Consider the following 24,412-nt stretch of genomic DNA (forward strand, 5'->3'; position numbering starts at 1 on the left):
TCATTTTAAGTGGTGAAACTTCCTTCAGGAAACAGGCAATATTGTATTTCACAGAAAAAAAAATAGAGAAGAAAGGTTTGTGGCTGCGGGGATGCAGGTGTCAGTTAGTCAATACATTAAAGATTATGATGATGATAAGGCTTCATAAAAAATAATCGCTCGTCAGCCTACTAGGAGTAACGGTAGTAAAGGGGCTGCAGAATCCAATTTCAATTGCATCTATATATTTATAGATGCCACCATTTCCATGAACCAGCAGCATAAAATGTAATGAATGACACAGAAACATTTTCCATCACAGCTTTATTTGCATATCTACAATTATACACAGACACACAATTAATACAGTGTGTTATGGTTGTGCTTATTTTGTATCAAAATGAAGCACAAGTGAGGTGTCCAAAAATTGCAACGGAACTTTACCAGCCTAAACGTCTCACTGGATTCACCGGATAGGTGCTTGCTCGACAATACCATAACAGCCACTTAGCAGCCGAGCTCCTTCACAAGGAACACCGTCCCTTGGTGGTAGGTAAGGTCCTGCATCACCTTCGTACACAAATCTGAGCATTGAGTCAAGGGCTAAAGACAATGCGCTGCACCAATCATTCTCAAATTTAAAATATAGCAGGCACTTGTCTTTCAAGGTTTGAGTACGGGCTAGTTGGTATTCCCTGGTATAAATCGTCATTTACAGCGCATACATAGACGGAGGACAAAAAAGGACGACGTAGACAGCGCTTGTCTACGTCGTCCTTTTTTGTCCTCCGTCTATGTATGCGCTGTAAATGACAATTTAAACTTGTCTTTCACCTTTTGTTAAGAACGGACTAGAAAGATTGCTTGTAATTCTTCTACTGTTGGAAATTCAAGATTTTTTATGATTTGCTGAGAATGTAGACAGTAGGAACTGGGCAAATTATCCAAACTCAAATATTTATATGAGAAAGTACACAGCATATGATTACGCATGCTTTATTAAGCAACCAGAGAAACAACAAGAATCAATTTTGCTGCACTTAAAAGCAACAGTCTAATCCTAGTGGGCCATGGAATCACAATTCTGATTTGATCTTCAAATATACTTTACCGGAAGCAATAAATATGGTAAATCTTTAAGAATCAAAATGCCCCATTTGCAACTCTAACTACCACAACAACACACAATACTGGGATTTTGTGCACTGCACTGAAGTATTTAACAGGAATGGCTCACAAAGTCACAATTCCTCTTTTTAGTGTCAAGTAAATTTATCCTTCATTTATGAATGTCTTGAATCCTTATATAGTTAATTCAAAGTAACATAATGAGGTCATTACACAACCTTACTTTCCCCTCTCAATGCAAAGAATTCCATTCAAAATGGTTCAGTGACTGCCTGGTTGGAGAATTACTGTCTTCAGTCCATATGAATGGAAAAATAAGAAATGAAAGGCGCGGTCAAGGCGTTGTTCATATGAAGGTTAAGTGCATCTTCAGATAGCTTTTTTAAATGACCGTAAGGCAAACTTCCAAGGTGCTAATTGGAATGAAAACATTAGAACAACTTAGGACACAACTTAGGACAAACCTTTCTTTGCTTCTACCTTTCGTTGTTCAACAACAAACAAAAGGTAGTATCCAATCACATTCGAACCCATAAAGATCTAGAATACTGCAGTGCTATAGCACACCACATGCTCATATTATGGCAGAAAGTGCAAGTCACAATTGAGTGTACAGTTCATTCTTGAAGTGCACTAGCGCAAGCTCTTGGGCCAGTTGGTGCCACAAGGAAAAGGCGTTAGACACGGACGGAACGCCCGTCCGTGTCTAATGCCTTTTTCTTGTGTGCGCGTCCTTTGTGTTTCGCTGGTACCCAATGGCGTAGCTATGTTGTCTGGCACCCGGGGCCCTTAGATCTTCTGTCACCCTCCCGGCTGTGGCCAGCGGAATGAGGGGTGTCTTCAGACGTATATGACACCCCCTCCCCCCCCCCCCACTGGCCCCTTGCACCCGGGGCCCACAGCCCCCCAGCCCCCCCCTGTTGCTACGCCACCGCTGGTGCCCCCTTTTTTCAAGTTCATCATTCTTGAAGTGAACATCAATTCATTATTAAATTTTATTAAAGCTAAGGAAGCCTTCACTATTTAAATAAAATTGGCAACTGATAAAACGCATTAGGCAGACACCAACTGATAAAAGATCAGTCGCTTTGATGCCTTCTCGGTCTAATATGAGCAGTAATTGTGCTGTATATGTATCAATTAAGTGTTTCCTTTGACAAATAATCACACTGTAGACAGTCTAACAGTCATAGCGGCTTTTGTGATTTTGTTCAGACCTTTGATAGATATGGTAGCAAGTGCAAGTCAAAGGATACGGAAGCCGCAACACCCAGTATGCTGATTGGGACAGTTTGACAGGCTCCTTGTTGCCTGGTAAAAAGATGGGGGCCGAGGGGCCAGGCTGCACTCGTGGATTCAAGGTCACGTGCACCGGAGCCTTGGGTGTCACTATGTGCAGCCGCATCAGCTGCGCTACTTGTGGCTTGGCAGATCTGTATGAGTTTCAATGCAAGGTTCGGGAGAGCAAAATAAATGCGAAGCAAGTGCAGGACGCACTTTGAAAAATCAGGTAATGGTCAGTTGCCCCATACAGTGTGCAGCAGCAAGTGCTAATGAGGAGGACCTCCGGCTAGATGAGGTCACATCAACACAAGATGACTGGGAGACCATTACACAGTAGCCATCATGTGGCCATTAGAGCGTTGTAGGAGTAGTGTCTGCAAATGGCTTTATGCACTAAAAAACACAAGCTCCTTTGTATGCCTTCACATTCTTATGTACACTTGGCCAGTAGTGTCCCCTAACTTTGGGTCGCTCATTTATGAAAATCCCAATTAAACGCGCAGTTGTGATGTCACGGCACCTGTCCTTCAGCAACAACATTATTTGGAGCCAAGTTATACTTCAACCATAGCAAATGTTACTACTTTACAGTGCAAATGCATTGACATGAGTACAGTCAAACTTTGGTGTGATGAACCCAGATATTTATTGTATTATTGGATACAGTAGAACCTCTTTCGTACGTTTCGGAAAAGACCACGAGAAAAGAACTTACTAATTGGGAAAATGTACGATGAGAAATAACAAAAAAAATTTGAGGCTTGACTACTGTTGACATCTAGTACATAATGCAAAGTGTTGCGCGGATCATTGCGGCACAAGATGCTGACGCATGTTGAGCTGGTGGTGCTACGGGGGCCCGAGACACATTTTGTTTTCCTATAGCGTACTGTTTTAAAAGGACGACGGGAAACTGAAACGACTTCGAACTGTTAGGCGACACCAGATGCCACCGAAGCGAAATGTGACGCCCACATTGCGCCGTCTGCAGCAGGGAACGGCGGTGTGTATGGATTAACGCCTACTAAATGCGTGCAGTATGCTACCAACGGCACTACGCACCTCGCACTGCTAAACAGATAGGCGAAGATGCTTATCCCCACAGGATTGGCAGTGATAGCTGTGAATGCTGCGTGTGATGACCCCAGAGAAGATTTGCTGGTACCGAAATCAGAAGCATTGGCGTTTTCACACGAGATGGACGGGCGAGTATTGTGGTGAAGCTGCCGCAGCAAGCAGCTGTATACTTTCGAACGCCCTCACCTCGCGCATATTCTTGTTTACATGGGATCTAGCGGCCAGAAAACGTATCGTACAATCGCAGTTCGGCGACGTACTGAACGTTGGTACCATAAATCATGTTTTCCAGGAACACATGAGCAGGTAAAAAATGAGCGTAACTCTATGTATAATTTTTTGAGTTCTCGATTGTGAATGTTGGCGCCGGGATAACGTAGGTAACGGGAATGTATCAAAACGATTCTACTGTATAACAATGTAAACAAAATGAGTCTCGTTGATATCAACATATAACAAACACATCCTTATAACGAATATCGGATGTAACGAGGGTATTTTTGTCACAGGTACAACTTTGTTATAACAAGTTTTGGCTGAACTACATCCTGTTTTCTCTAACCTCTCAGCTACTACCAGAGCCCAGGTCCTGATGAAGTTTCCATTTACAAAAGTAGTCTTTGTTGGGTCTTCTACACAATGTAAGATGTACTTAGCCCAAATAAGGTATGCTTCTTTACAACTTACCGGCACAGACAGGGGAAATATAGTGGCATGTGACTGTTGGCTATCTTGTTGGCATTGTCCTTGAAAAAAACAAGATGAACATGGTCAGCATCCAAATGGATTCCTGAGCAAATTTTCACTCATAGAAGAATGGTTTTATACATTTATGATAATTCACTGTCACGGTGATAAAAACTGCAGTTCTTGCATTAAAGAAAACGTTACATATTTCACACAGCAAGAATTTAATTGGTAGAAGTATTTGCACATAGACGGGTGCATTCCAGGCATGACTGAAATGAATTCTTGCGACTTCTGTAACTTTTTGCACCATGCTCTGATATGTACAAAAAACAAAACAAATATTTAGAGCACATTCTGTCTGACCACTCAGTCTCTTGCAGCTCAATCTCACACAATTACTTTTCACATTCAGCAGCAGCTTTTTGATAAAGCTCTTTCTACAACCACCAATTACATGAGTGACTGTTTACAAATAGAGGAACGCCGAATACTACATGAGAGAAGATGTCATGGAATGCAGGAGATTTATTGAAATTACAGGGGTTTAATGTCTCAAAGCTGATCAATGGCCTATTAGGGACATTGCCGCGGAAGGTTCCATGCAGGCATTTTTATGTGCACCTAAAAGTCAACGAGCGTTTGTGCATTCCACCCCCGCCATAATATGGCAATAACCCATGACCTTGCACTCAGCCAGCAGAATGCCATAGCCACTAAACACAGCAGGTGCACAAAATTTATGCATCGTACATATAGTAGCAAACACATCAACACACCTTCTCACAGACAAGCATCTCCTCTGACAAGCCACATTTACCAAAGCTTCCCTCCAAGCAGAACCTATATTACAGACCAATGATGTTTTGGCATTTGCATTTAATGTACACCACCAGTCAGAATGATTGTGTCATTAGTAGTATAAACAAAGTACACAAGCAATCAATGTGGAATCACAGAGGTTTAAGCCCCATAACACAATTTCTGTACATTGCACTGCTTCCTATATGTGATACCCACAGGCACTTGCTCAAGTATGTGTTGATTACCAAAATGGTTTTGCATGAACAGATCTGAGCACACACAATAACCTTCAAATTCTGTTCAGAGGTACTGCTGTCTTGGATGTCACAACACAACTGGAGTGACCATGCAGATTGGCTTAAAAGGAAGTGGAATCACTTAGATGTGGTAAATATTCCAGCTAAATTACTGACAGGTACTGATCAACCAAATTACCTTTAAAAACTACATCACTATGCAGCTTTATGGAGCTCCAAGTATAATATGTTTCGCAACAAGACTCAACATTTCAATCTCCATTGCTCACCTTGACAAGGCCAGTGCTTGTGGTACGTAGCATCCTTTCAGGTGAAGAGCACATAAATCTGTGGCCGTGGTGACATTCGTATTCAACCCCGATGAATACTTTCACAGTGAACTGCATCCCATCCCCTGTGCATACGGTAAGAGCAGTTAAGCAAAAGTCTTTCTGACCTAAATAACAAATACAGATAGACAGAACAGTTTTTGTATAAATACTGAATAGAATCTAAGCACTTCAAGACAGAAAATTTTACAAGTACATTAGAACCTCTCTTACACAAGGTTGATTCATGGGCTAGTTGGTATGGTTTACTTATAATGGCAAAGCCTTTAGCGAAATTCAAAAAGACAGGGATGTGACAGATCTGAGCGCTGCCCTGTGTCACTGTCAAGTCCGTCTTTTTTAATTGCACTAAAGGCTTTGCCATTATGATTAAACTCTCTTATGTACACGTTTTTCATGGGTCTACAGGAATAGGTATAAAAAACAGAGGCTGGGAAATGCACTACTCGAACATGCTGTCCAAACGAGATCGGTGTTCACAGAATGATACAAGGAGTGACGAACTATGGTCAAAGAAACGATGTCATAGGGCGGAGCAAGCATTTCAACAAAAGGATTTGTCTTCGTTGCTAGCATGCTGTTAGTGTCATAGAGACCAAGTTTAAGAGAACGACTGAGTGCATTCACACTCTGAGAGAGTAATTTACATGGCGTGATAAAGCTGAGCAAGCTTGGAAGACAAGGCAAAGGACTATTGTGAGCTGAGCCTGAGCAGCTTAGGAAGAACCAGCGCCCACTCACCAAGAACTGTGGAATCCCTCCAATTTTGCCCATCTCTCTTTTAATCTCCAGTGTGTGGAACATGCAGCAGCATTTGTTGCCTGCACCACTCCCCATTTCCCATGCAGGGATAAACATGTGCCTCATTGTAAAAGTCACCATAGAATTCCCAGTCCTCATTACATAACAAAACCCTTAGCTTTGAGCTAACTTGGTCAAAGTGTTAGTCGTAAGCATAATAAAAGCTTTTTTGATACACCACTTCTTCGTCGACCTTTGTTGCCATGAGCTTGGAATGGGCTACATTCATTGAGATGGCATATGGCCACAACTATGTTCAGAGAAACGATGTGTATTGCATTTTGTTTGCTTTATTTAACCCTACAGTTTTCAGCAAAGGTACAACAAAGGAACAGTTCAACAAGGGATGCTTTGGCAAGGTCCTACAGCATGTAATTATTATGTGTGCATAAAGAGCATTTCCTCATAAAAGAAAACTGAATTTTTTTTTTTCGATGTCAAATCGCAATTGCATAATGAATGTGAGTATAAAGTATAACAGGATGTAAAAAAGTAAATCTAAAATGCTTCTTGTAAATGTCAGCCTGTAACGAATATAGATGCTTACAACGAGTATCAGCTATAATGAAGGTACTTTTGTGTCAGATGCGATGTCATTATAATAAAGTTTGACTATCTTTCTCAGTATATTAACAGTATGCTGGCACCACCAATTCACTCATATGCTCCATTGTTGCCCACCTAGCAGTCAGCCCACCCACTGACTAATCAGTTCACTCACTCTCTTATTCACTCCAACCCTCACTCACTTGTTAAGAATGTGTGCCTCTCACCTTTTCCATTTTTCTTCCCCTTCCAGGTCTGGGCCCTTTTGCCCTCCCAAAGTGAGGGCCAGCGGTCCTTGTCAACTTTGACAGCCACATCCCAGGGCAGCAGGAAGTTGGTGCCAGCCACAAAGCCAGGCTGATCCTGGATGCCTGCAAAGAACCAGAGCATAATGAACAGGCTGCCATTATGAAATGCACCACAGCGCCCAACTGCGTTGAACACATTATATGTTTCACCACTATCCCAAAGATTGCAGCTTGAGACAAGGCTTCTGGTTGAAACCTTGCTAAAGGGCAGCTAGAAATTCTAGGTACGTTGAATAGAAGCACACAGAACGTCTGGTTAAGTTGTGTGTGGCATGAAGCCAATAACAGGCATTCACTATTCCAAAGCCCAAAGAAGAGGCAATGGACAAAAGTGCAGAGCTTACTGAGTCTGTTGACCACACATAGCCTCGATGGTCAGGTGGGTTAAAAGCTGCGAGTGCAACTTGATTGGGCCCATATAACAATTGCAGGCATTTCATGGCAGCAGCTATGCACATAAAGAGAGACGTAGGTGCCAATCCGACCCTCCGACCCTCGACCCTCCCCTCCCTCCCCCCCCCCCCGCAGTGAAAGGCAGAGGTGGCAGAAATGTAAGTACAACTTTCAGACTATCGAGTGGGCAGTTCATTTTTAAAGCGAAGGAATAGATCCCCCAGAATTTTTCAATATGATCACAGCCTATATTAGGAATCAGTCTTGCAGCTGGCAGTGTACTATCAGTATCATTACCTCTGAATCAATTAGTTGTTCAGAAGTACAAGACATGCTAATACATGTAATGATGAAACGCTTTTTAGCAACTGAATTAACAGTAGAATGAGCGTAGATAGATTGGCTGCAGCTGTCTGTACTGGATGTTGCCAGCCGCACATATGCAGAAAAAAAAAAGGAGACAGTCCTTGATGCCACAAGTCAGTTTCCAGTAAAAAGGAGAAAACTAAATGTCCCTTTTCATGTGTACGTGAATGTGTCTAGTATTTCAAGTGGGCAGCTTCATCAATATCATGGCTCACCAACTAGCCCATCAGTATCTATTAAAGGAGCCCTGAACCACCCCTGAGGCACGGTGAAAAACATAGGCTGCGGGTAACATATGCTGCTGTGAACATCTCAGGCAAGTTTCGATGTTGCATGCCGTGCGTGGAGCTTGCAAGTCGATTGCAAAGCCACCTTTCTCTCACATGCTCTCTATTCTGGACGCTTTATTCCGCCATTCCCTTAAACCGCTGCTACAGAGCAGTAGCTGACAGCAAGCTGCGGTCGGCTACATGGCTTAACCGCGGCCGCCGCGTGTGCCACCACGAGCCCACTGGCTAAGTGCACTGCGGCTCGATGAGGACAACCGCGTTTGGCTTATGTTTAGTGCATTGCAGGCCTCAAAGGCAGAAGTCGTGCCATCTACGTTAACATCCAATATGAAAGTTGAACTGCATGCCACGGTGACATTTAGAAGGCAGAGTGTTGTAGGCATGCCTCACTGCGCCGTAGCCTTCACAGTGCAAGGCATTGATGAAGGAATGGGAGCACAGCGGAGGCTGTGTTATATTGCCAATAACTCCACTTCTGCTGAGTGCATTGAAGTACTTCTTGTGGCCAAGTATTTCTGAAATAACCTATTTTCACTTCGAATGCCTTCCTCCCCTTCCATAAAGCGTGGTTCAGGACCCCTTAACCACAGAGGCAGTAAGTGACTAGCTTACCAATATTGTGAGAGTAGAGACTTGATGGCCCGAGGCAGACAAGAGACCATGAACTATAGCTGGGAAGGAGACCAGGAGGGCACAGTGAATGCAACATCCCTGGGAGATATTCAGTGTTGGAAGGCACAAGGGATGCCTTGGCTGCGTCTGAAAAAGGCACAAGTTTATTTGACTACAGTAGATCTGACCTAGAGGGAAAACTTATCTAATCTTTTCATGTCTAGGTGCAGTGACACATTTAAAGTTGTAGAAAATATACTGCATGCGTCTCACAAGTAAAAGCATGACACTTAAGAGCACACAAATGTTGGGAATTCATGGTTACAAAAATTCAGCACAAAACACAAAGGACAAAGAAGGAAAAGCACAAAACATGCTAAAAGACTGCAGCATGCAACAAAAGGGCAGATTATGCGCATCAAACTGACCGTCATCATCAGGGTCATCGGTTTGTTGTGTTCGGGCATCTGACAATGATATGCTTTTGTCACTGTCGTCGCGGTCAGAGGATTCGGAATCTGTAACAGCAATATATAGCATAAAAAAACAGCTTCAGGCAACCAGTATTCGAACTCTATCTTTGATGGCAAAGCTTAAACCATGTTAAAAATGCTGTTCATTAATTCAATCACTTGACTCTCTCCTTTCCTCACTAGCTCATTTGCTCTAATACCTGCAATTTAAGAAAAAGAAGATAAGCAGTCCACAACATGTGATGGAAAACAAAAAATGGATTACAGAAGTTCCGTTTATGCAAAGGCTGCAGAAATCATGAAAAATTGTTTTGTTTCAAATGTGTGAAATGTTTTAATTTCACTGCGCCGACAAAAATTCCTTATTGTACTCTTCTTGGAAAGGCACAGCCTCTTTGCCACAAGGCATCTGTCCACACACTCTCACTTTTTCCCTCTTGCCATCAACATGCAGAAAGGACTGCGAGAAAGAGGTAACATGAATGCTGCAGAGCAGCCACTAATGCCACAGCAATGCCATTGGCTGATAGATTGAATTTTCTTGACTATTTCGCATTACCATTTGAGATGTTTGTCAACCTACTCCTGTTTCATATGAAGTATGACGATCGATGAGGTAGGTGCACTTTCAGTTCCAGTTCCGTTACCCGGAGTTCGCAAAAAAGATGTGTTCTGAAACGAAGTTTGTTAACATTGTTCTTATGGGTGGCCAACCAAAATTGATACCCTCATACCGTTTATTTGGCATTTCCGTTTAGGCAAGTTTCATTAATCCGGAGTCCACTGCAATAGATTCCTCAGATTAGTGAAAGTTTAAAATATACAAAAATCCTATAGTAGATCCCCTTCAAGTGCTGTGGGCACAATTGTGCACATTGACAAGTGCATCAAAAGCAAAAGCACTCATGAAAATAATGATGTGCAAAACATGTCATATACATCTTCAGAGACTTATGATTGGACATTTACTACAACACTGAATATGTACTCAGGTACTCAGGTAGATTTGTGCATAAATGACACTTGGAGGCCAGTGTTTTAAGATGCTTTCCTCCACGAGCTGTCAATAATCCGCCAGTGTACGGCTACCAGAAAGTGAGCATATTTTAGTGCTGAAAGAAGGGCACTCAGATAGGACGTATTCTATACAGAAACTGTAAATAAGACTCTGTAATAAGCCGTCCTTAGGAAATTTGTGAGCTGCAGAAAAGATGCAGAGTTGGCCATTTAGTTTTTCCAGGCAAAGGAAGTTAAATGCAACCTCTCAACACTGTGCAGGCCACCTGTATATATACTGGGGCGAACAAAGTAACATCACCTCCAGCAGAGGGTTGTAATATTTCTATATCCCAACCCAATGCAAACAAGAGGAGTCTAAAGCCGATGCATAGATGCAGATAATGTTGCCCGTCAGTGCTTTCCCGAAAAAGGTAATGTCACCAACCTGAGTCATCACTTGACACTGGTGACTGTGAGCTGAAGTCTGACTCCGAGATTGGTGATGCGCTTCGTGAGCTAGATTCGCTACGAGACAAGCTCTTTGCTCTACTCCGGGATCTTGGGGGCTCAAGTTCAACACGTGGCTCTTCGCCCTCGGCTGCGGCTGCCTGGTCCTGGTCAGCTGCACTAGGCTCAAAGGCTGGGAAGTTGATTCGCTCCAGGACACCGCAGCAGTCAGCGCTGACACGTAGGTAGAAGTCAAAATTGGCAGCCTAGGAATATCAGAAGTTAGCTTACAGAAGCAATCGCAGGAATTTATTACACAAAAGCTGACAGGTCTGCCTCAGAAAGTCTCAAAAAGACACTTTTCTCTGAACCATAATAAAAATTAATCAGTATGTGAATGAAAAGAAACAGTAATTTACATTTACACTGCTAATCAGCCCAGTGAATTTCAAGCATTCGTAGATGCAGATGATTAACCTGATACTCACTCACCAATATTTTTGTAGACTATCTACACTCTTATACTCATAGGTACTCACGCTCATCGGCACTTCTTCTCGTGCTCACCAAAACTTGCTCGTATATGCAGTTGCTCCCATTCACACATCCCGGCACCCTCTCATGCTCATGCTTACATCAACTCCCACTCATTGGTACTCCCGTCCACTCACACTCTTCAACAGTCACTCATGTTCACACTCACGTCTGCTCAAAATCAGTCACTAACTCCCCTTCATATACACTTTCACTCCCTCTCCCCGGCACTCACTTCCGTTCATACATATGTCCACTCACACTCTTTGTCACTGATTAATGCTCTATCTCCCAAGTGTGAAGTGAGTGTAAAGTGAGTAAGCCAACCTATGCATAGAAGTGCTCCGCTGAAAAGAAAGAAAGCATGCATGCTACTGACTGTTTGTTGTGTAGCACTGTGAAGCAGGCCCTGTGGCCCTCATTGTTCTTGTGAAGGTTTGTGAAAATCTTGTAAATTGGTATTTTCAAGCAGATCTTACATAAAGTAAAAGAGATGTAATTATTATTTTGGAATCATACTTTTAAGGTATGTTTTCACAGTAAATTCTTGTCAATAGTTTCAATGTCTACTACATAATTTGACAAGGAGGTAAACTTCATTTACTTCTACTCCACAAGATCCAATTTAATTAGTATATCTTCTGCATATTATGAGTGGGTTTCAACAATCGCTCACTCAGCGCTTGTACTGCTGCATCAAACACACAAGAAACATTCGGATTCTGCAACAGCAAGACAGAACAAGAAGAACAATGCTTTCAGCAGGAAAGCAGAAATGAACCATGCCTTGAGAATGAAAGGGTCTTCTCGTGTGCTCTGCTGTCGTCCACAGTTGCAGGTTGAGATCAGCACCACCTGGCTTCGGTGGGGCATCAATAGAGGGCACTCCTCTATGCTCACTTCATCTGCATTCTCAGGAGTCCTGTGAACCTGCGAAAAACATGAGTGGGGAAAGAAAGAAGAGCCTGTCTTGACACTGGTAACAGTTCAAGGCCTATTGACGCATGTGCTTATATATCCTTTTCCGGAGATTGTACTTCACCCACGAACAACTTAGTCATCGCTCAGCGCAAAGCGCACCTGCATGACTTGGAACTTATATGTTATCATTGATTCTATTTGTTGAGCAGGTTCTTGCCAACCTTGTGTAATCAGATTGTAAGGGTGACACAACTGGTGTTGTACTTTCTGGAAAGTATGAAAGTGCCAGCGATTACACTGGAACTTTCGACGAGTCATGTATAAAAGTCGATGCACTTGACTCATAGATCAGATTTCGCTGATAACTGACTGTGCTGGTCGCTATCATGTTTTGAGTGTCACTTTATTTTGTATGCACAGGTTCACCCAATAAAAAGTATTGCCGCGATTCACAGTTTTTGCTGCTGTGTTCTTCACTTTCATGACAGCGTGACAATAAAGTGTACTACTTTGGCCAAGTGCATTAAAAGCCCTCTCATCAATAGAGGCAGTATATTGTCTTTGCGAACTGACTTGAACAGAGTCATAGATGCATTGCTATGGTCATGTAGAGTATTACAGGCATGCACAAATTCCTAAAAGCTAGACTTTGCAGATTGTTTGAGAGTGATATATGATAACTCAACAAAGTGATTCACCTGTGCACAAAACATCATCCTATCCTGCTACACACCATATTCAGAACTCGAAGGAGCTGGTTGTGGAAATTTAAAAAGGTACTCACTGGTTGCCAGCCAATGTAGGCTAACAATAGACAATTTAAGCCAGTAGGTCCCAGTATAATTTGCCTGGGAAGTGAGTTTCACACTGCCATCTACTAGCCTCTGCTTAGTTGATACAGCAAAAGCACGGAGTCCAGAGGTAACTTTTGCTTTGGACCTTAGAACAAGGCAAACTGTTCAAGTAATAACTTGGGCCATATAAATTAAGTCAGTTTTGACAGCAGCTTTCTTAATGGGCTGCAGAATCGATTTCCTTAGATCAAGAGAATTTTCAAAAAAGATCTTGGGGAACCCAAGCAGCCATTCTGTTTATTTCTACAAGCCTCCAAAAATGTCCACTTATCACCCCTGCCATGCTTTATTTTTTTGCTGCAACATGTGCCTGGAAGCAAGCACACTCTGTCGTGGACCATATAAAAAGATACGCTAAGACTAGTGGCCTGGTATTCTTTGATCGGTAGATATGTCACTGAACCATGCACCAAAACTGTGCTCAAATGAAGTCAGATGCAAGCACAACATTAATGAGTGCACTCTTCTCTATTCTTTATTTCCATGCAACAAACCATGGGCAACAATATGAGAGGAAAATCACTCTGAGGAGTTGCGGCTCTCTACCATATACTACTGCCTGCATATCTTGGGCTAGGACACTACAGTGTCTGGCCACTTACTCAAAGCTTGTCATTTTCACAAGACTAGTAAATTAGGCAGCCTCTCCCCTACTTGATGCCTCTACATTACAGAGATCGGTTAAAGCTCATGTGTTTGGCAACACTTACGGGATTGATGCAATGGTTCCCGGTGAGACTGAGCACTTCGCACATCTGTCGGCCCGACTTCCAGACAAGGTCACAGTCCTCCTTCAGCTGCTGCGCATATCGCTGAAACGCAGGGCCTCTCGCATGTGTGCTGAACATCTGGTATGCACGTGCCAGCTGGGGAAAGGGTGCAAGCAAAAGGAAGTTAACATTAATGTAACAGCAGCAAAATGTTGCCGTGTCTCAACATTTATTCAACAATGTGGTGCGTATTCATGGCTATCGTCCTAGAGAGAGATTTGGCACCTGCCCTGCTGTCAACAATGGTCTGCCCTTCTGTTACAACAGAAAGATGTTGAACTCTTCATTTGGAAATGTTCTTACGGGCACTGGAATCAATTATTTTATCAGAAACCATACAGGTGAGCTGCGCTGCAACTGATTATAGGCACTTGCCTGAAACCACAAATGAGCTCCTTGTGAAATTACATTAAAAATCTTGAAAGTGCTGAAAACCATTAAAAATGCTTGTGTGCATGTGCTGCACACAACTGTGTGCTATGTACATTTGCCACACACAATGCTTCCACACCCTTCCTGATTAAAGGACTCACTCTTACGAGATGTGCTTTTTCTCACTGAGCCTTTCGCTCATCTTTGCAAGGCTCAGCAGCTGGTGCACATGCTAAGCACTCAGCTCAGCTCAACATGCATTGGACAGTTTTCTTTAGGACACCATTTGCAAGTATACTACCACATGCTGAGGCACTTGAACCCGCCTGAAATACTAATTACACGGTGCAGCACACTGCTTACAAGGTGTGTAATGCTTTATCTCTAGATTCTGAGCACAGCAATGTAGGCTGTGTTGCATCATAAATATTGGGTGTCCAAGGCATTTCAGGCCACAGTTTCGAATTTCCATAGACATTAAGATTGTCATTCTATCTGTCTAGGCTCTTAACATCATCTGCACCAACCCCTCCGTCACCTACCTAGCAGATTCCACATTCCAGGATATCAACCTTTCTATCAACTACCAGTCTGACACTGGATAGGAAGTCATATGTTCCCTTAGTCACCTTACACGCCGACCCTAGTGATTTACAGGTCACCACCTTCTCAAATGCCATGAAATGGTTTGTTTTCTGGATGAGGCAAGAATTCATGGCCAATAAACGTATGTCACGACGACAACTAAGCACTGCCACTGGACGGGTGCCATTTCAGCTCAATTTCTCCAGCAGGTGGAGGTCAGGATGAGTGAGAACTTTGAAAAACCAAATACAGTTAAACCTCAGTATAACAAAGCCAGTAAAAATTGAAGATTGCTTCGTTATATCGAAATTTATTTATTTACCCTTTATGCAAATAAGTACAGTCGCCGGTCAATTTTTCTTATGTTCAAAGGGGCTGCAGAATTTTCCGAATTATCGGAGAATAAAAAAAAGGAAACTTAAACGAGAAAACAATTCATTTTGATAAATTTGGGAGTCTGCGACAAATGATACAATTTCATGCTACATGCTATCATGAGCAATATGGGCGGGAACACAAGGGCGGGTGTCAGAAAGAGAAACCCAGTGAGGTTCTAACAGCTCCACTGTAAAAAAATGACTAGCTGTAAGTCACTGCGACACCTAACCGTCTTATTGGCTGTCGGCGGCCAGTGAAATGCCATCAGCTACCATTTTCAAAAAAAGCAGGCGCAGTGGGAGTGCCAATAGTTAGCGGAAGAGCGCCCTTCTTTTCCCTCTATTTTCGACAGCGCCATCCGCATATCGCTTTAACTCAGTTTTGAGGCTATTTGCCACGTGATCACGTGCTCCCGCTCATATTGCTCACTACGTCGATGATATCTTCTCAGCGGTACAAATTAAACGAAGTCAGCCACGTTTTCCCATGCACTCCGCCGCCGCGGCTGATAGTGTCGCCCACACTGGTACGAAGCTATCAGGAAAAGCATCGGCAGCGGTAAGCGAATGCTTCATCTGCCTCTTGCTCCAACAGGTCACTGAAACTCGAAATTATGCAACCTCCAATACTAAACGCGCAGTAAGATAGTTTACATGGTGCGATGCCGTCTCAGTATGCCCACTCTTTGCACACGTGGCAGATTACTTCTAAAGCAAGGTGTGTGGCTGCGTATTTTCTCAGCCGCGCTTACAGCCATGCACAGCCACAGCCGAAACGCATGCCAGAAATCGAGACACGCTCCAATTTACCCCCCACCCCCTCCCCTCAGGTGTGCTTGCCCCCTCCCCCTCCCAATCCACCCCCTCAGGCGCGCTTGATCGTGTTACCATGAGCTTGCTCCCCTCCCCCTCTTCCCTTCGTTCACGCGGGAAGGCGGCACTCACGAAGCCACTATCTTTTTTGTCTCACCCTCGCACACTTTCACCCGTACCTAAAGCACACAGTGCGCAGGGCGCGATAGCATCTTATCGCACTTGCGGCTCCACTACGGCGGTTGCTCTTCTCGCACGACCCACGATTTGAGAGGTGCATTTGCAAGCAGCCACTTGTAATTCAATAATTTGACCATCTGCGCCGGCGAAAGCTTACATTTATGAGAGAGTTTTAGATTAGGCGACGCAAGCGGCTTGCATATGCAAGAACTAGGGGCCATAGTACTGCGCATGTGCTGACCTACTGCGCATGCGCAGACACCTACCACTGGGTCTGCGCATGCGCAGTACCGTCGTCCCTAGTTATCGCGTACGCAAGTGGCTTGCGTCCCCTAATCTAAAGCTCTCTATTGTCTCGGCATTACTTTGCGGCGGAAGTGAAATTTCATTATACTGAAATCGCATACAAACACTTCCTTATACTGAGGTTCTAAAAAATGTGGAGGCATTTAAGCTTGGCCTTTAAGAGTGTGACGCGATAGCATTCAAAGATCCCTGACTGTTTCTCATGTTTCCCGGCAACTGCAGCTTATGTAACCATAATGTTTACCGGGAAGCGCTGTTGGCAAACGCTATGCACAAAGGCGAGCTTTCTGGTAGAAATGTGGCCTATTGAACGGGCTGTGATGGTTGGATGGATGGATGGATGGATGGATGGATGGATGGATGGATGGATGGATGGATGGACGTTATGAGGGTCCCCTTTGGAACGGGGCGGTGGGTTGCGCCACCAAGCTTTAGCTATTATACTGCCTAATGTCCTACCTAAGTTAAACAATAAAAAATTAAAAAATCAACGCTATGAACTCCCACACCCAAATTTTCTGATCCCCTATTGCTAACTGTGCTTTTGTATGTCTCCGTTTTTTTTTGTTGTTTCCCTACTTTTCGTCCACCAATCCTCCGATCACTTCTTACTAATGCCTATTGCGGACATGTTTACTTTTCCACTGCTCCCGCTGAACCCAAGGGCTTCAAAAGGAGGCCAGTGGTGCCTAAATTGACCGCTGGGTAGACGTCTTTACATTCTAATAAAACATGCTCCATAGTTACCCTAGCTTTACCGCAGCAAGCACATGCTTCTTGATGCGACGGAGGTGAGCGCCATCTGGAGGTGTTTCAAGGAACCTGGAGCGCCGCTTTATGGCCTTTGAGATTTGCACGCGCCAATCTAGGGGGCCATGCCCGCTCTATGATTGGTAGAAACACTGCAAAATGGGTTTATGGTTTTTCTTTTGGTTCTTGCGTAACAGAATTATGTCTTCTCATATATTAAAATTACAATCCGACGCTATCATGTCTGCAAGCTGTGTGCATGTCGTACTTTAAGATTTTTCTGGGTATTTCACTTTGAGAAATTCAATTAGTTCATTAACTTCCTTGCGCCACATGGTGGCACCGCCTGCGTGGTTGGGTATGCGTGGTTAGTAAATTCTTTTTGCCAAAACGATGTCCAACGCGGGACGCGAGGTGCAGATGCCGGATTTCTTGTGACACAGGGCCCTAAATTCTATCATGTTAATTAATACCTGGTGTTCTATGGACAAGAGGTTAAATATTTCATTATATCGAGAATTTCGTTACACTGATGTTCATTATATTGAAGTATAGCCACTGTGGAGCAGCTCCAAGTGGCAGAGTCAACAGCAGCCAAGCTTCCTGGTCATGATTTCAGTAGGCACCATTCATATGCAATAGATATGCTTGCATCCATAGTGCCTGTGCTGACCACAAATGTCTGGTTGCGAACTTCTGCTATGCTTCTGAAGACACATCACCCTCAATATGGTGTCCTAGTTCTGAATATCTAAAGCTGTACACAGCTATGTATGGTGAATGTCACTGAGAGAGAGACTAAAAAACAGTCCCTCAATGATAGAAACTTGCTAAAGCTTGCTATTGTGGAAGCACTGCCAGACATCAACACGCCCTATCTGATCCGAGTATATAGACATTATCGAAGCCGAATTCAGTAAGTAATTGAGGCTGAAGATAGTTTTTATTTATCAGTCTTATAAGAAAGCAGCAAAAGAGGCACTGCAAGATATTTGGAATGAGTACACTGAACCTTGTCTGAAATATTGATGTTATTCCTGAAATCCCCAATATGTCCTCAAATTCCTCTTGCACCCATTATAAACCGCGCTTCAAACTCCAGTTTATGACACACATCGCTAGAATGAGCAAAACAAACAAGGCAACTAAAATGCTTGATTTTCAGTAAAAACCATGCGACCCTGTTAACCTTTGTGCCATGTAGAGGCAGTGCCGATAATTAAAGGCATTGAAACAAACAATTTTGCAAATGAGCTTTCAAACAGTGCCCACCTTCCTCTCATGATACTCTGCAGTGTAGTGTGTAGGCAGCCCTTCTTGATATGCCGATGTCGCCAAAGGCAGGACCTTTCCACATCGTCTGCGAGCCAACATAGAAGCAATGAGCATACCCATTCACTCAGACCTCTCAGTCCAACCTCTCCAGCTTTCTCACAGGTCCCTACCTCTCTCCAAGTACCAAATAAAATACCCGAGGACATGAAATTGGTTAAAAGCTCTGTAACAATGAATACTTTTAAATAATGTTTTACGACATATATGGTCACACTATTCAAGAGAAACAAAACCATGCAAAGGAAGAAAGAAAAACGAGGCGAGGCTGATGATGTAAATGTAGCGCACTCTTTTCTCACAGGTATGGAAGAAGGCAGGGAAGGACGGGAGTGTCAATGTTGGTAGTGAAGCTAACATACCTCCTGGCAGTATGGCTGCGTGCCATTTCAATTTCTATCTCCGCTATTACTGAACCAATTAGAAAAATTCTTGCGGAAGGATGCCTTCAAGACAGCACTTTACAACCTCTAGGGTGGTATTAAAATATCCGATGAAGCTTGGTGAGGAATCCGTCGCGCCGGCTAAACCAGAGGGAAGCGTTTAATTTTGAGCCATGCCAATGTATTATAACTTACCCTTCTGAAAAACGGACATCAATGTCGAGCGATGCCTTCAGAGATGATGCCATGGCAGAGCCTGCCATGGAGGTTGCAGACAGGAAGAAGTCCCGAAGCTTTGCTGCGACCTTGAACCAGTTTGACACTGTGGGAAGCTGTAGGAAAAGGCTTTTATAACCATTATGACGGTAGGATTGCAAAAACTTTAGGCACACAAACGACAGTAGAGAGAGTGGTGGAATGTCATTGCTGCATTCAAATAACATACAAAACACACAGTGCAGTTAAATAAACATAAATCACCCTATACGTATTTTCATGCTCACAACTGTGCATTGCACCGAAATGTGCTACAAATATAACATGAAATTATTTTCCCCCCTTTAAATGCATCAGACCCAATCATTGCACAGATATGCTATGTAAGAAAGACAACCCTACACCTTGCACAAGGTTCTATAGGCTGGCTACCCTACATGCCTAGAACACAATACGGTTGGTACACAGATCAGTGAAGGCACATAGATGAGGGCCCAACTTCCTAGTTGGGTGAAGTCATGTACAGATTGTTGTAACAAACAGCTAAGTAAATAAGATGGCTCAAGCAACAACAGCATTACAGTTACCTGCTTTAGAACCACCACTCTCGCGTGTGTCATTTCCATTCTTCAAAGCTTTCGGTCGTCACTGCTGTTAGTACATAATGATCATTATAAGCCAAGCTCGTCAAAAGCCATGTTGGCACGACTTGCTATGATGAGGACTCGGACATGCTATAGAAAATGTTCAGATAATCAGGATGTAAGTACTTTCACCGATGACTAGAACAGCACCTAAAATGTAGGCTCGAAACAAGAGAATAGGCATAACTAACCTCAAAATCAGCAGGAACTGGGTGCCTTCCAACATTGTCATCAAAGCCTTTGGACAAAGCCAGCTCAATGTGCTGCCATAGGAACGCTGGAAACGAGTGCTCCTGTGAGGATGCTTCATCAGCACCACCCAGAGAGAGTGAAAGAAAGTCTTCTGCAAGGAAGCATAGGTGACAGGCAGAATTATGTGGTTCACATTTGTAGCTGGTTGCAGAGTCCTACTGTGCTTGAAATTTTACTTTTAGTTTGAACAGATAACGATATCACCACAGTGATGCACCACAGAATGAAAGGCACTCATGTCAATTAAATTGTGCCAGGTAGTATTTCTGTATGTTTATCCAATTATTGAACACTGTGCACTTTGTATATTTCCATACACTTACTAGTCACTGCTCCAGCGCTGTGTTGTTCTCACTGCTGTACATGTTCACACTGTGGTGGGATTAGACTGAACTTGTGTTCTTCTTTAACCGTTGTTGAAGGTCCTGGTACTTGTTGGTACATGGTCTCTCTCTATGCCTGCCTGTCTCTTTATCTCTGTGCGTGCTTGCATGACCAGGGCAGCTGCATAGCTGTTCTGTACGTGTGTGCATGCGTGCACCCGTGCATGTACTCATGTTTTGAACCTTTGTGCATTCATACAAAGCTTCACTGTGTATAGATTCTAACTCGTTGGATCTGCTACAATTTGTTAAATCCTAATAAACATTGATGACCTAAATCTTCAACTGTAAAGGGAACCAAAGTTTCATTGAGGTAAGCTTTTCAGCAGCTTGCTAAGCCTCACAACACAGCTGAGCAGGATGTGGGAGGGCATGAGCATTATATAGCCTGTACGGCCATACAAGATAAACCAACTGAATGACACTGTTTCTAAAATGATAAAAAGAAAAAAGTTTGCTGATCTAGTTCAGCTCAGGGTTATGGAAAGATATGCACCTTCTTTTCGATCGTTACGCTTCTCTGTTTGCTTGACTTCCTAATATAACAACACTGGAAGTGCTACATTTACAACCACTAAAGTTTTATCAATGCAGTAATTCACAAGTTGCAGTTCCTGAAGCTCCAAGTGAAATTTAATGACATCATGACAAAAGTGCCCCTTTGGCCTCTAGCCTAAAATGGTGTTAAACTAACCTGACAGTGCATCGTCATAGTCGGGAGAGCAGAAGTCCTTGAGCTTCTGCAGAAAAAAATCAACCATGTCCTCGCGGACAGAGTTTGTGGTTCGGACATAGACAAACTCCTGGTTGGCAGGCACAGCAAAAAGTGAGTTCCCACTGAAAGATCGAGATTGCAAACAACAACCCAATAGAGCAGTGCACTTGTATGAACTCACTAGTTTTGGCGTTCACAAAAAAGTTAAACCTTAATTGGACTGTGTCATAAAAATCATAATTGCACTTTGTTTTATAGAAATTTCTTTGTACAGTTAAACCTTGACATAATCTTCAATATACCAAAATGTTCTATGTAACAAAGTATTTAACTTTTCATAACTTCATGTCTATAGAACACCATATAGTTAGCACCTCGATATAGCGAAGTGTGTTCACACATGATTTCAATATAACGAACTCTCATGCTGCTGTGAAGGAATACCGAGACAATAAGTGGAAAATTCCACAGATGCAGATGGTCAATCAGTTGAATTACAAGTGGCTGCTTGCAAACGCACTTCTCAAATCCCGCAACCAAGCGTCACATTCCGTATGAAGTCCAAGTGCAATAAGATCCTATCATGGCCCGCATGCTGTATAGTTTGGTTGTGAGTGCAAGCGTGTGAGGGTGTTCCAAGAAGCATGGTAGCTTCATGAGCACCATCTTTTGTCTTCCTGCATGATCACTGGGAAAGGGGGGAGGGAACAAGCTTACGGTAATGCGATCAAGAGCTTGCAAAGGGGGTGGGGGTCAGGTTGGCACACGTCTCCCATTCCAGTGCGTTCATGGCTGGAACAGGCTGTATTCGCCAAAGCCTGCACGGCCTGGCCTGTTTTAGAGGCAATATGCTGCGTGCAGAAAGAGTGAACATGCCAAGATGGTATGACATCATGTGTGCTGTGTTCTCCCACATTTAGTGCTGCAGGTTGCCTAATCTAGAGTTTCAGACACACGTTGAAGCGAGAAGCACACAAAGGATTTGCTCCCCACTGCAGACGCATGTTATGATAGCGTCATCCCACTGCAGGCTACACTATCAGCTGCGAGGCCGGAGTGGACGTGAAAGCTTGGCTGGCTTCACTTTGTACTGCGGATGTGAAGACATCATTGACATGGAATGAAGCCGTACCTTTCATTGTGGGCTCTCAAATTCAACAAAATAATTTCTTTTTCTTATTTGAATTTGCTTTTTCCGATTGCCTGATAATTCAGAATACTTTGCAGCCCCCCCCCCCCCCCCACCTTCTATCTAAAAAAAATTTATTGGTGACTGCACTTATTCACATAAAAGGTCAAATTTCAAGATACTGAGGTTCAATTGAACTTATTTACCATAGGTTTGGGCTTAAAACATCAGAAACAATATTGGAAAATCCACCAACTGCACTAATCAATTAATTGGACCACAGGTGGTGTGCAACTTTCCATGTAAGGGCTCGGTCTTCCTATGTGGTAATGGTGAAATTTCATTACACTGAAATCATGCATAAACACACTTCTTATACTGAGGTTAAAAATAAATGCAGATATCAAGCTTATAAAAAAAAAATAATTTGTTACATAAAGAATTTTGTTACATCAAGGTTTAACTGTTGTGGCAATGACAACGAAGGAGCCAGCGGGTGATTGCTCATTTCAACATATACTTCTTTGTTTTTAGACAATCTTTTGCTAACATTTCACAATTGCAAAAAGTGTGGGAATATTTTGCCTCTTTGAAACACCAAAGAGCCCGGAATGCAACTAAAATTTTACGGCATAGTACTAAAGCATGGAGTGTACTATAAGTTGAACAAATGCTAAATTGGCTTTGCCACACAGCGAAAGATTGTGTGGAGCATTGAGAATAAGTTTTTGTCTCTTTAATTTATTGTTATTACTACTATCTTTATTGTTTTTGTGTCTGTGCTTGTATTAATTTGCTGTGGTTAAGGGAGCAGCAAGAGAAAATGTTCACCATTTTATCACCAGCACAGTTCCATATTTTATATGGTGTGCACCTCTAGGCAGGCAATTATGCCTGCAAAATCTGTTGTTTCATGCAATGTTTGCAAAAGCAGTAACTGAAGATAACATCAACGATGCCTTGCACATCATAACTTGAGATTCACAGATGCACATCATGCCTAACACCACGAAATGAGACACTACAAGCCCTGTATAGCTTGAATCTTAGGATCACCTGATGTTCGTGATGACTCTACTCTTTCTAAGGATCCTGTAAACTTGGTCTTCCAAAGAATGCTCCAGTTTCTTGATAGGGGACAATTTCTGTGAAGGTAAAGAAAAGCATTTGAAGGCAATGAATGAGCCACATGGCAAACACACACCCATTTGTGGTTGACAGAGATCAATTCTAAATGTCAGTGTAGCATATGCAAGAGCTATACGTGTAGTGCTGGCTAATTGTCAGTGGGCTGGAATAAGTGCTACATGCTTGCTCTATGCGACTTGGCTAACAAGGAAGGCAAGGAGGACATGTCTGCAGAAAAATAATGTAACACACACTTTTACACACTCTGCACAATTTGTGTGTTGCTTCTTTTTTTTAGAGGAAGATGTGCAACCTAAGCTACTTCGAGTCTTTACTATTCTCCATTTTGAGTATCCCGGCCATATTCTTATAAATTAAATATTCAATTATTCATATTTGATATGCCGCACACCCCCCTCCGCCCATATCTTGAATATAAGAATAAGAGTCCTTGGCTCGCAGGTTGGCTAAAGCGAGAAACCTGCACATTTTGTACATGCCTTGCAGTATGAGCAAAAGTTTTCTCTTTTTTTTCGGTTGTTTTTTACTCATGTACATGTCTGCACGTGTCTGACATAAGGGTTGACATAAGGGTGCACATGAATGACATAAATGTTTCACAACTCTTGAATCAAAAGAAACATCCAGGTACCAGAAAACATCCTGAAATTCAAGATGGTGATTTCCACTGCTGGCGAAATTATTACCAGTATGTTAAAGAAGCAGACTGATATGATAGGCTACTGACGCAACAGACTGAATCTGCCAAAGCAGAGAGATCAACCTACCAGCTTCTTGATGCAAATATGCATATTAACTCTTCAGATATATAAAATCTAAACAAAAGCTGGTTCACCGCTGAAACAGTAATGAATTGTGAACTTCCATTGCAATAGAGAAGACACTTGTACTGGCATTTCTAGACTCGAACTCCTTCAAGAGCACAGAAGCCTACAAGTAGAACAAGAAGAAAAGATACGGAATGAAG

At 42.8% G+C, this 24,412-nt stretch overlaps 1 protein-coding gene across 1 annotated transcript in view; it reads right to left on the minus strand.

Moving 5' to 3' along the window:
- Window positions 1-286: 286 nt before the first annotated feature.
- Window positions 287-24,412, minus strand: part of LOC135920518 (nonsense-mediated mRNA decay factor SMG8) — a 29,178-nt gene continuing 5,052 nt past the window's right edge. Inside the window, exons 8-22 of the mRNA XM_065454818.1 lie at window positions 23,353-23,441; window positions 21,147-21,289; window positions 20,009-20,160; window positions 19,153-19,289; window positions 18,515-18,602; window positions 13,800-13,955; window positions 12,101-12,244; window positions 10,779-11,046; window positions 9,290-9,379; window positions 8,862-9,008; window positions 7,120-7,263; window positions 5,486-5,610; window positions 4,156-4,214; window positions 2,364-2,540; window positions 287-563 (exon numbers count right to left, since the gene is read on the minus strand). Coding sequence (XP_065310890.1) covers window positions 446-563; window positions 2,364-2,540; window positions 4,156-4,214; window positions 5,486-5,610; window positions 7,120-7,263; window positions 8,862-9,008; window positions 9,290-9,379; window positions 10,779-11,046; window positions 12,101-12,244; window positions 13,800-13,955; window positions 18,515-18,602; window positions 19,153-19,289; window positions 20,009-20,160; window positions 21,147-21,289; window positions 23,353-23,441 — 2,037 coding nt within the window. The 3' untranslated portion in view covers window positions 287-445. The remainder of the gene's footprint in view (window positions 564-2,363; window positions 2,541-4,155; window positions 4,215-5,485; window positions 5,611-7,119; window positions 7,264-8,861; window positions 9,009-9,289; window positions 9,380-10,778; window positions 11,047-12,100; window positions 12,245-13,799; window positions 13,956-18,514; window positions 18,603-19,152; window positions 19,290-20,008; window positions 20,161-21,146; window positions 21,290-23,352; window positions 23,442-24,412) is intronic.

The sequence above is a fragment of the Dermacentor albipictus genome, chromosome 2 (genome assembly GCF_038994185.2).
Source record: "Dermacentor albipictus isolate Rhodes 1998 colony chromosome 2, USDA_Dalb.pri_finalv2, whole genome shotgun sequence".
Lineage (NCBI taxonomy): Eukaryota > Metazoa > Arthropoda > Arachnida > Ixodida > Ixodidae > Dermacentor > Dermacentor albipictus.